The 13,214-nt window shown below is 41.8% G+C and overlaps 1 protein-coding gene across 1 annotated transcript in view; it reads left to right on the forward strand.

The window, feature by feature from the left end:
- Positions 1–13,214, forward strand: part of LOC135525511 (gamma-2-syntrophin-like) — an 89,050-nt gene that overhangs the window by 24,690 nt on the left and 51,146 nt on the right. The window contains exons 3-8 of the mRNA XM_064953183.1: positions 359–415; positions 3,165–3,222; positions 5,206–5,249; positions 6,218–6,259; positions 7,420–7,507; positions 10,883–10,974. Coding sequence (XP_064809255.1) covers positions 359–415; positions 3,165–3,222; positions 5,206–5,249; positions 6,218–6,259; positions 7,420–7,507; positions 10,883–10,974 — 381 coding nt within the window. The remainder of the gene's footprint in view (positions 1–358; positions 416–3,164; positions 3,223–5,205; positions 5,250–6,217; positions 6,260–7,419; positions 7,508–10,882; positions 10,975–13,214) is intronic.

Consider the following 13,214-nt stretch of genomic DNA (forward strand, 5'->3'; position numbering starts at 1 on the left):
AGCTGTTACTGCGTTCTTTATGTTTTTCTATGGAGGCGTGCTGTATCTTCCAATGGTATGGGGCGGCAGGGTAGCCTAGTGGTTAGAGTGTTGGACTAGTAACCGAAAGGTTGCAAGTTTTAAAATCCCCGAGCTGACAAGGTACAAATCTGTCATTCTGCCCCCGAACAGGCAGTTAACCCACTGTTCCAAGGCCGTCATTGAAAATAAGAATTTGTTCTTAACCGACTTGCCTTGTTAAATAAAGGTTATGGTTTTGATAGTAAAGACTAATCAACTGGAAAATTAGCACTTACACTCCAAACTTGTTTCAATATTTCAATATTATTTTACCAAGGTCAATTCCCATTTTTTAAAGCACAGAACTGTCGTACTCCGAAGACAGGCAGCTGGAGGTCTGGGTATAAGCATCAAAGTAAGTGGTTCATTTTCATCAATACAAATATTGGTCCTTTATTAGGAGATTTGAATGCATACATGGTATAGATGAGGAAGTTCCTGGCACTGTTTCTGCTAGATCAACATACAGTTCACACATGTACAGATAAGGAAGTTACTGTGTCTGCTAGATCAACATACAGTTCACACATGTACAGATAAGGAAGTTACTGTGTCTGCTAGATCAACATACAGTTCACACATGTACAGATAAGGAAGTTACTGTGTCTGCTAGATCAACATACAGTTCACACATGTACAGATAAGGAAGTTACTGTGTCTGCTAGATCAACATACAGTTCACACATGTACAGATAAGGAAGTTACTGTGTCTGCTAGATCAACATACAGTTCACACATGTACAGATAAGGAAGTTACTGTGTCTGCTAGATCAACATACAGTTCACACATGTACAGATAAGGAAGTTACTGTGTCTGCTAGATCAACATACAGTTCACACATGTACAGATAAGGAAGTTACTGTGTCTGCTAGATCAACATACAGTTCACACATGTACAGATAAGGAAGTTACTGTGTCTGCTAGATCAACGTACAGTTCACACATGTACAGATAAGGAAGTTACTGTGTCTGCTAGATCAACATACAGTTCACACATGTACAGATAAGGAAGTTACTGTGTCTGCTAGATCAACATACAGTTCACACATGTACAGATAAGGAAGTTACTGTGTCTGCAAGATCAACATACAGTTCACACATGTACAGATAAGGAAGTTACTGTGTCTGCTAGATCAACATACAGTTCACACATGTACAGATGAGGAAGTTACTGTGTCTGCTAGATCAACATACAGTTCACACATGTACAGATAAGGAAGTTACTGTGTCTGCTAGATCAACATACAGTTCACACATGTACAGATAAGGAAGTTACTGTGTCTGCTAGATCAACATACAGTTCACACATGTACAGATAAGGAAGTTACTGTGTCTGCTAGATCAACATACAGTTCACACATGTACAGATAAGGAAGTTACTGTGTCTGCTACAGTTGAAAGTCAGAAGTTTACATACACCCAAGCCAATTTACATTTAAACTCAGTATTTCAAAATTCCCTGTTTTAGGTCAGTTATGATCACCACTTTATTTTAAGAATGTGAAATGTCAGAATAATAGTAGAGAGAATAATGTAATCTTTTATTTATTTTATCACATTCCCAGTGGGTCAGAAGTTTACATACACTCAATTAGTATTTGGTAGCATTGCCTTTAAATTGTTTAACTTGGGTCAAACTTTTCGGGTAGCCTTCCACAAGCTTCCCACAGTAAGTTGGGTGAATTTTGGCCCATTCCTCCTGACAGAGCTGGTATAACTGAGTGAGGTTTGTAGGCCTCCTTGCTCGCACACGCTTTTTCAGTTCTGCCCACAAATGTTCTATAGGATTGAGGTCAGGGCTTTGTGATGGCCACTCCAATACCTTGACTTTGTTGTCCTTAAGCCATTTTGCCACAACTTTGGAAGTATGCTTGGGGTCATTGTCCATTTGGAAGACCCATTTGCGACCAAGCTTTAACTTCCAGACTGATATCTTGAGATGTTTTTTTTTCAATATATCCACATAATTTTCCTGTCTCATGATGGCATCTATTTTGTGAAGAGCACCAGTCCCTCCTGCAGCAAAGCACCTCCACAACATAATGCTGCCACCCCCTTGCTTCACGGTTGGGATGGTGTTCTTCAGCTTGCAAGCCTTCCCCTTTTTCCTCCAAACAGTTCTATTTTTGTTTCATCAGACCAGAGGACATTTCTCCAAAAAGTACAATCTTTGTCCCCATGTGGAGTTGCAAACCACAGTCTGGCTTTTTATGGCGGTTTTGGAGCAGTGGCTTCTTCCTTGCTGAGCGGCCTTTCAGGTTATGTCGATATAGGACTCATTTTACAGTGGATATAGATACTTTTGGACCTGTTTCCTCCAGCATCTTCACAAGGTCCTTTGCTGTTGTTCTGGGATTGATTTGCACCAAAGTATGTTCATCTCTAGGAGACAGAATGCGTCTCCTTCCTGAGCGGTATGATGGCTGCGTGGTCCCATGGTGTTTATACTTGCGTACGATTATTTGTACAGATGAACGTGGTACCTTCAGGTGTTTGTAAATTGTTCCCAAGGACGAACCAGACTTGTGGAGGTCTACAATTTTCTTCTGAGGTCTGAGGCTGATTTCTTTTGATTTTACCATGATGTCAAGCAAAGAGGCACTGAGTTTGAAGGTAGGCCTTGAAATACATCCACAGGTACACCTCCAATTGACTCAAATGATGTCAATTATGTCAATTAGCCTATCAGAAGCTTCTAAGCCACATCATTTTCTGGAATTTTCCAAGCTGTTTAAATGCACAGTCAACTTAGTGCATGTAAACTTCTGACCCACTGGAATCGTGATACAGTGAATTATAAGTGAAATAAATTGTCTGTAAACAATTGTTGGAAAAATGACTTGTGTCATGTACAAAGTAGATGTCCTCACCGACTTGACAATACTATAGTTTGTTAACAAGAAATTTGTGGAGAGGTTGAAAAACAAGTTTTAATGACTCCAACTTAAGGGTATGTAAACTTCCGACTTCAACTGTATATCAACGTACAGTTCTTTGTGGAATGAAACTTTGATCTGCTTGCTTGTTCAGCGCATATTTTCCATTGATTTATATAAATGTTACACTTTGTGATTAATAATGACCTTTCTCTTGTGACTCTCAGGGCGGTGCTGAGCATAAAGTGCCTGTGGTCATTTCAAAGATGTTTAAAGATCAAGCAGGTAAGTATTGAATGTTTCTCCCAGTGATGTGGACTGAATGAACTGCCAGTGATGTGAACTGAAACATCTGACATTTACACTGCTGTTAAGAATGATATCAATTTACAACATTGTAGGTTAAGTTGCCTTTATGTCATGCAGTTACTGTATGACTACTAAACCAGAATGCAGTTGCTCAGGTATATATGGAAATCTGCCGATGAGGTATAAATCAGTGGTTTAATTGTAATGGATAGAAACTAGACACGTTCTGTTTCAACTTAGCTATTAGAACCCCCACCCCCACCCCTCCTTCTGGTAGTGGAAGCATGCATTCATGCCTCTAATAACCCAGAGAGTAAGTTAACATTCTGCCTTTAATAAACCAGAGAGGAAGTTGACATCCTGCCTTTAATAACCCAGAGAGGAAGTTAACATCCTGCCTCTAATAACCCAGAGAGGAAGTTAACATCCTGCCTTTAATAAACCAGAGAGGAAGTTAACATCCTGCCTTTAATAAACCAGAGAGGAAGTTAACATCCTGCCTTTAATAACCCAGAGAGGAAGTTAACATCCTGCCTTTAATAACCCGGAGAGGAAAATGTCTCAAACAACCCAGAGAGGAAGTTAACATCCTGCCTTTAATAACCCGGAGAGGAAAATGTCTCAAACAACCCAGAGAGGAAGTTAACATCCTGCCTTTAATAACCCAGAGAGGAAAATGTCTCAAACAACCCAGAGAGGAAGTTAACATCCTGCCTCTAATAACCCAGAGAGGAAGTTAACATCCTGCCTCTAATAACCCAGAGAGGAAGTTAACATCCTGCCTCTAATAACCCAGAGAGGAACATGTCTTTAATTAACCAGAGAGGAACATGTCTTTAATTAACCAGAGAGGAACATGTCTTTAATTAACCAGAGAGAAACATGTCTTTAATTAACCAGAGAGGAACATGTCTTTAATTAACCAGAGAGGAACATGTCTTTAATTAACCATAGAGGAATGTCTTTAATTAACCATAGAGGAACATGTCTTTAATTAACCAGAGAGGAACATGTCTTTAATTAACCAGAGAGGAATGTCTTTAATTAACCATAGAGGAACATGTCTTTAATTAACCAGAGAGAAACATGTCTTTAATTAACCAGAGAGGAACATGTCTTTAATTAACCAGAGAGGAACATGTCTTTAATTAACCATAGAGGAACATGTCTTTAATTAACCAGAGAGAAACATGTCTTTAATTAACCAGAGAGAAACATGTCTTTAATTAACCAGAGAGGAACATGTCTTTAATTAACCAGAGAGGAACATGTCTTTAATTAACCAGAGAGAAACATGTCTTTAATTAACCATAGAGGAACATGTCTTTAATTAACCAGAGAGGAATGTCTTTAATTAACCATAAAGGAACATGTCTTTAATTAACCAGAGAGAAACATGTCTTTAATTAACCAGAGAGAAACATGTCTTTAATTAACCAGAGAGGAACATGTCTTTAATTAACCAGAGAGGAACATGTCTTTAATTAACCAGAGAGAAACATGTCTTTAATTAACCAGAGAGGAACATGTCTTTAATTAACCAGAGAGGAACATGTCTTTAATTAACCAGAGAGGAAGATGTCTTTAATTAACCAGAGAGGAAGATGTCTTTAATTAACCAGAGAGGAACATGTCTTTAATTAACCAGAGAGGAAGATGCCTCTAATTAACCAGAGAGGAACATGTCTTTAATAAACCAGAGGAAAGTTAACATCATTCTTCAGAGAGCCATGGAAATCTTTTCACCAGTTAACAGGTTTCATTGTTTTGTAAATCGCTGCTGCAAATTACTTATTAGTTCCATATTTCATGGTTTCCTGTGTTCCTGAGAGCTCTATGGTGTCAGTGGAGATTAAGCAGACAGGAACATTGATTGCTATTTCCATCGTGAATGGGAATTAGTAATTATTTTCTAATGTTTTCATTAACCTTTGACACTCAACGATTTGCCTCCTGCAGCAGATCAAACCGGGAAGCTATTCGTCGGGGACGCCATGTTACAGGTCAGTGCACTGGCTCTTAGCTTTTATCTGTCAGAGCTGCCCGAGGTCAGAGGTCAGAGACAGATATGGTAGGCTCCCAGCCAGAGATCAGAGACAGACCAGATATGGTAGGCTCCCAGCCAGAGGTCAGAGACAGACCAGATAATGTAGGATCCCAGCCAGAGATCAGAGACAGACCAGAAATGGTAGGCTCTCAGCCAGAGGTCAGAGACAGACCAGATATGGTAGGCTCCCAGCCAGAGGTCAGAGACAGACCAGATAATGTAGGATCCCAGCCAGAGATCAGAGACAGACCAGATATGGTAGGCTCTCAGCCAGAGGTCAGAGACAGACCAGATATGGTAGGCTCCCAGCCAGAGGTCAGTGACAGACCAGATATGGTAGGCTCCCAGCCAGAGGTCAGTGACAGACCAGATATGGTAGGCTCCCACCCAGAGGTCAGAGACAGACCAGATATGGTAGGCTCCCAGCCAGAGGTCAGAGACAGACCAGATATGGTAGGCTCCCAGCCAGAGGTCAGAGACAGACCAGATATGGTAGGCTCCCAGCCAGAGGTCAGAGACAGACCAGATATGGTAGGCTCCCAGCCAGAGGTCAGTGACAGACCAGATATGGTAGGCTCCCAGCCAGAGGTCAGAGACAGACCAGATATGGTAGGCTCCCAGCCAGAGGTCAGAGACAGACAGATATGCTCTTTTGAATTTGAATTGAGCTGCCCTCTTCCATTGGAGTGTGAGTTGTAATTTCAAAAGATGCTGACCCTGCTACAGAATACTTGAATTTGATCATAGATCCAACCGATAAACAAAAGTGTATATTTATTTGCTTAACTTTTCTGCTCTGTGTGTGATCTCTCATCAGATTCAACGCCTGGCTGTAAAATAACCAAACAATATTTACAATGACACTTTTAAATGAGGATGTAGTTTGCTAACTGTGCTTCATACTTTCTCCTTTACTCTGTTTAGATCAATGGCATTAATGTCGAACATTGTAGTCATGAAGAAGTTGTGAGTATAATTTAATTAGCTGCTGCACAGACATTGTCACGTACTCTTTTCCCAGATTTGAAAGCAAAATCATTCCATGTGATTGCCAAAAGCTGAGACATGCTTCGTCAAGCGAACAGCTCTGTCATGTCATACAGGAGACTAATTTAGTTTGTCTTGTTTTCTCGTCCTGACTGTGACAAATCGATATGGAGTTTATTCATTAGACAAAAGCCGCACAGAACTTGAGTCTCCGAGTTTAGGGGAACTATCAGCAATTCTAGCTCTCATGTTCTCTCTCTCTCTCTCTCTCTCTCTCTCTCTCTCTCTCTCTCTCTCTCTCTCCATGTCTCTCCTCTCTCTCTCCTCTCCTCTCTCTCTGTCTCTCCCCTCTCTCTCTCACTCTCTCTCTCTGTCTCTCTCTCTCTGTCTCTCTCCACTTAGCTCCAAACAGCTGTTCTCTTCTATTCACCTCCAGAACGTCAGAGACATCATGAGCAATTCACTTCGGGAAAATGTAAAGCGTATATAGCCAAGCTGTCTCAATAGTCACCGGCTATAGCAACAAGGGCAAACGACTGATGTTGTTGGGAAGAAGTAGAATATATTAATTGTTGACAATAAAGCTGAGGGTAGATGGAAAGGAAAGGCTTCTCATTTGGATACAAATCTGAAAAATAAGCATGAACATTTCTATAATTGTAGGCCTAATGCTAAAAAACAACCTTATTTCTTGACTTGGCTCTGTCTGTGCCATATCAAGTGCAGATACCTTCTAGAAATCAGATAATGGGTTTGTGTGATCTCAAACATTGAGAGAGTAATTACTTTATATTATTGGCTTGTATTTTGCTAGCTTCCTACCAGGCAAATGAATGGCTATATTTGAAGTTATGGTATTGTATGTGATTACTGAAGTGACATCAATTCAGACAGGGCTTAACTGCTGATTGCATATTCTGTATTTTGCTCAAGTGGTGCGTTGCGTGTGCTTAAGTGCTGTACAGCTACATGTACTTGTGGCTTGCTATTTTATTCATCTGAGATGACAAGCTCTCTCTCTCTCTCTGTCTCTCTCTGTCTCTCGCTCTCTCTCTCTGTCTCTCTCTATCTATCTATCTATCTATCTATCTATCTATCTATCTATCTATCTCTCTATCTCTCTCTCTCCCCTCTGGCAGGTTCATCTCCTGCGGACTGCCGGGGAGGAAGTCACCATCACTGTGCGGTACCTCAGGGAAGTTCCATCTTTTCTAAAGCTCCCATTGGGTAAGAGTTCTGAGTGGATTCACCATTACATGTTTCATGTCGTATTCTGTACTGTAACGACGCATTAAAAAAATGGAGAGGAGTTGTTGTGCTAGAGGCATCACTACAGATACCCTGGTTCAAATCCAGGCTGTATCACAACCACCCGTGATTGGGATTCCCATAGGGTGGCGCACAATTGGCCCAGGTTTGGCCGGTGTAGGTCGTTATTGTAAATACGAATTTGTTCTTAACTGACTTGCCTAGTTAAATAAAAAGCAAAACATTTTTATTAACCTCTGCTGTATTCTTTAGAAGATTGGCTAGAACAGTAGCTGGGGCTTCAGTACCTAAGCTAATGCCACATCAAACACCTGCATTTGTCTCTGTTGGCCTCCCTGCTTGACCTACAGCATGCAAGAATACACAGTGAAGGGAAAAGTCATGCAACAGACTGCTGTCATCTGCTCTTACAATGAAGGTTGTTTTCTTTGGTCTGTTTTTGACCATGTGATCACCCAATAGCACCCAATAGCTTTGATGTTCAGAATCCTAGCAACCTTATTGAGTCTAGAAATGGACCTTTGAAGTTGTCGGCTTGATGACTCAACAATGAAGAAGTCGTGCTTTATGCTGATTGGTTGGATGAGAGAGTGTAAAAAGAGCTCCATTAGACCTAGTTGTATTCTTAGCTATGCTAATGAACCACATGGTCCGGGTCCCAGGTTAGACACATACTAGCACAAGAATCTTAAGATTCTCTACTGACTGGCCATGATGTTATGATACCTGAGGTGCCCAGAGAGGCAGCCACGGTGTTATGATACCTGTGGTGCCCAAAGAGGCAGTCATGGTGTTTGGTCGCTGCTCGTGTCTGTTTATTCTGTTTACTGTGGCAGCATGATATCACTAAAACACATTCTGTTCATGTTCTGTACATGAACCTGGCCTATAAAGGTGATTGAGGTAGATCCTAAGGATGATTTTGAGGCTGATTCTGATTCTGAGGATGATTCTCAGGCTGATTCTGAGGATGATTCTCAGGCTGATTCCGAGACTGAGGATGATTCTCAGGCTGATTCTGAGGATGATTCTCAGGCTGATTCTGAGGATGATTCTCAGGCTGATTCTGAGACTGAGGATGATTCTCAGGCTGATTCTGAGGATGATTCTCAGCCTGATTCTGAGACTGAGGATGATTCTCAGGCTGATTCTGAGGATGATTCTCAGGCTGATTCTGAGGATGATTCTCAGCCTGATTCCGAGACTGAGGATGATTCTCAGGCTGATTCTGAGACTGAGGATGATTCTCAGGCTGATTCTGAGGATGATTCTCAGGCTGATTCTGATTCTGAGGATGATTCTCAGGCTGATTCTGAGGATGATTCTCAGGCTGATTCTGAGGATGATTCTCAGGCTGATTCTGAGGATGATTCTCAGGCTGATTCTGAGACTGAGGATGATTCTCAGGCTAATTCTGATTCTGAGGATGATTCTCAGGCTGATTCTGAGGATGATTCTCAGGCTGATTCTGAGGATGATTCTCAGGCTGATTCTGATTCTGAGGATGATTCTCAGGCTGATTCTGAGGATGATTCTCAGGCTGATTCTGAGGATGATTCTCAGGCTAATTCTGATTCTGAGGATGATTCTCAGGCTGATTCTGATTCTGAGGATGATTCTCAGGCTGATTCTGAGACTGAGGATGATTCTCAGGCTAATTCTGATTCTGAGGATGATTCTCAGGCTAATTCTGATTCTGAGGATGATTCTCAGGCTGATTCTGAGACTGAGGATGATTCTCAGGCTAATTCTGATTCTGAGGATGATTCTCAGGCTAATTCTGATTCTGAGGATGATTCTCAGGCTGATTCTGATTCTGAGGATGATTCTCAGGCTGATTCTGATTCTGAGGATGATTCTCAGGCTGATTCTGAGGATGATTCTCAGGCTAATTCTGATTCTGAGGATGATTCTCAGGCTGATTCTGATTCTGAGGATGATTCTCAGGCTGATTCTGAGACTGAGGATGATTCTCAGGCTGATTCTGAGACTGAGGATGATTCTCAGGCTGATTCTGATTCTGAGGATGATTCTCAGCCTGATTCTGAGACTGAGGATGATTCTCAGGCTGATTCTGAGGATGATTCTCAGGCTGATTCTGAGGATGATTCTCAGGCTGATTCCGAGACTGAGGATGATTCTCAGGCTGATTCCGAGACTGAGGATGATTCTCAGGCTGATTCTGAGGATGATTCTCAGGCTGATTCTGAGAATGAGGATGATTCTCAGGCTGATTCTGAGACTGAGGATGATTCTCAGGCTGATTCTGAGACTGAGGATGATTCTCAGGCTGATTCCGAGACTGAGGATGATTCTCAGGCTGATTCTGAGACTGAGGATGATTCTCAGGCTGATTCCGAGACTGAGGATGATTCTCAGGCTGATTCTGATTCTGAGGATGATTCTCAGGCTGATTCTGATTCTGAGGATGATTCTCAGGCTGATTCTGAGACTGAGGATGATTCTCAGGCTGATTCTGATTCTGAGGATGATTCTCAGCCTGATTCTGAGACTGAGGATGATTCTCAGGCTGATTCTGAGGATGATTCTCAGGCTGATTCTGAGGATGATTCTCAGGCTGATTCTGAGGATGATTCTCAGGCTGATTCTGAGACTGAGGATGATTCTCAGGCTGATTCTGAGGATGATTCTCAGGCTGATTCTGAGGATGATTCTCAGGCTGATTCTGAGGATGATTCTCAGGCTGATTCTGATTCTGAGGATGATTCTCAGGCTGATTCTGAGGATGATTCTCAGGCTGATTCTGAGGATGATTCTCAGGCTGATTCTGATTCTGAGGATGATTCTCAGGCTGATTCTGATTCTGAGGATGATTCTCAGGCTGATTCTGAGACTGAGGATGATTCTCAGGCTGATTCTGAGGATGATTCTCAGGCTGATTCTGAGGATGATTCTCAGGCTGATTCTGAGGATGATTCTGAGGATGATTCTCAGGCTGATTCTGATTCTGAGGATGATTCTCAGGCTGATTCTGAGGATGATTCTCAGGCTGATTCTGAGACTGATTCTGAGACTGAGGATGATTCTGAGGATGATTCTCAGGCTGATTCGGAGACTGAGGATGATTCTCAGGCTGATTCTGATTCTGAGGATGATTCTCAGGCTGATTCGGAGACTGAGGATGATTCTCAGGCTGATTCGGAGACTGAGGATGATTCTCAGGCTGATTCGGAGACTGAGGATGATTCTCAGGCTGATTCGGAGACTGAGGATGATTCTCAGGCTGATTCCGAGGATGATTCTCAGGCTGAGGCTGAGCACATTAAGTATTTTATGTTTCAACAATATAACGTTTGCTCTCATGGTTTTCAGGCTCTCCTGTACCACCCGCTGATCAAAGTAGCAGAGTATCTTCACCACTATTTGACAGTGGTTTCCATTTAAATGGGAATTCCAGCAACACAGTAAGTAAACCTTTACACAATTGCATTGTTTTCCTTCCGTTAAATGTGCTTGTGATTCCAGTAGCAGGCATTAACGTCACACTAATACAAACTGACAATTTGAGAAAGCTCCCAATACCCGGTTTGAGGATTTGATATCTGGTTTAGACTGAGGGAGGAGGTGAGGATGGAAGTTGACAGGTATTCCTACAGTCGTAGCCAGATTTAAAGCACAATTCTCGACATAAACAAAGCATTGCTACAACCATACTCACTTGGCAGTGAACCAATGATGTAGATGGAAGCCAATCAGAGTGATCTTAGCATGTGGCAAAGTGACGTTGCCTCCCTCAGCCCTGAAGTAATGTAACCCATGGTCATAACAGCTCCCAGATTCTGTAGTATTAGTGGATATGACCGGGACTAGTTTAGGAGGGCAGGATACTGTTGTGGCCCCTCACGTGGTATCCCAGAACGGAAACGTAGCCTACGTGCTGTAGCGTTGCCATTTCATAGTAACATCAGTCTCATGAAAAACATCTTGAACCTCTGCGATCTAATGGCAATAGGGGAAACTGAGTGTGCTATTGAAACCGAGACCGTTAGTACATGCTACAAAAAAAATGTAACTGGCCAATTGTTCCTTGTCTTGCAGCTAGATTGTGAGTGGTTTCCCATTCTACATTCTTCACAGTGATTTGAATGTTCCTGGTCTAAAAACACTGCAGAATATTTTCCCAGCATGCACATTTCCTGCCATGCAAATGGTCCTTCTTGCAACAGCTATCTATAAATTCACACCTGATGGAAACCAAAAGCACACTCCGATTGTGTTTTGTAATCTCTAGTACTGGTACCTGACTGACCGTATGCTTTATTATGAATGAGTGCAGCATATTCAATTCTCAAAAGACTTCATTCCCTGATAGTCTTTGAACATGAAATATTTAGGACGGCGCAGGAAGGACGTCAGAAGGCCCCATTTTCAGAGGAATTCTAGCCCTGTGTCTGTTCAGTCTATTGTTATCTTCCCGAACAGCTAGAGAATGTCAATCCTGGAGCACTGAGCTCTGTGCACTGCATTATCACTGTATTCAATTGCAGTATCGCTGCATCATCCTTGCATTATCACTGTATTAACGGTGTTGTCACTGTATTCACCGCAGTATCATTGTATACTCACTGCAGTATCACTACATGATCACTGCATTATCACTGTATTAACAACATGGCCACTGTATTCACCGCAGCATCGCTGTATGCTCACTGCATTATCACTGTATTAACAACATGGCCACTGTATTCACTGCAGTATCACCGTATGCTCACTGCATAATCACTGCATTATCACTGTATTAACAACATGGTCACTGTATTCACTGCAGTATCACTGTATACTCACTGCATAACCACTACATAATCCCTGCATTATCACTGCATTGTCACTGCATTAACAGCATGGTCACTGTGTTCACTGCAGCATCACTGTATACTCACTGCACAATCACTACATAATCACTACATTATCACTGTATTAACAACATGGTCACTGTATTCGCTGCAGTATCACTGCATAATCACTGCATTAACTATATTTTCATTGTATTCACTGCACTATTACTGCATTCATGTGTTCTTTTCAGCTGTGGGAGAATATACTCTGACACATGCTTACCTATGCATAAACAGGTCAGGTTTTGACTTAATGCGACATCATGGATCAGCTGTCTGGGTTCTCATAATAGATCAGCTGTCTGGGTTCTCATAATAGATCAGCTGGCTGGGTTCTCATAATAGATCAGCTGGCTGGGTTCTCATAATAGATCAGCTGTCTGGGTTCTCATAATAGATCAGCTGGCTGGGTTCTCATAATAGATCAGCTGTCTGGGTTCTCATAATAGATCAGCTGTCTGGGTTCTCATAATATATCAGCTGGCTGGGTTCTCAACATTAAATTCTGAGGTTGAGAGGGCAGGTGGCTGACAAACACGATTAGCTGGCCAGTTTTCTAACCAGAAAAGACCCTCATGAGGTCAACAACATACAATAGCAAAAGCTTCACGCTACGACAAACTGCTCCAGTCAAGAGTAGTAGGCTAACACGAGTCTAATGTGTTTTATTATTTCCTTAAAGCATTTGTTTTTATTCATGCTTTTTTTCAATGCAGTATCAATTATGCCTCCTAGTGTTTTTCATAGTGAAAAAGTAGGACTGAAATGACAGCCATGTTTTAGTTTGGTTTCTTCTACAGAATTATATA

This window comes from Oncorhynchus masou, chromosome 32 (assembly GCF_036934945.1).
Source record: "Oncorhynchus masou masou isolate Uvic2021 chromosome 32, UVic_Omas_1.1, whole genome shotgun sequence".
Lineage (NCBI taxonomy): Eukaryota > Metazoa > Chordata > Actinopteri > Salmoniformes > Salmonidae > Oncorhynchus > Oncorhynchus masou.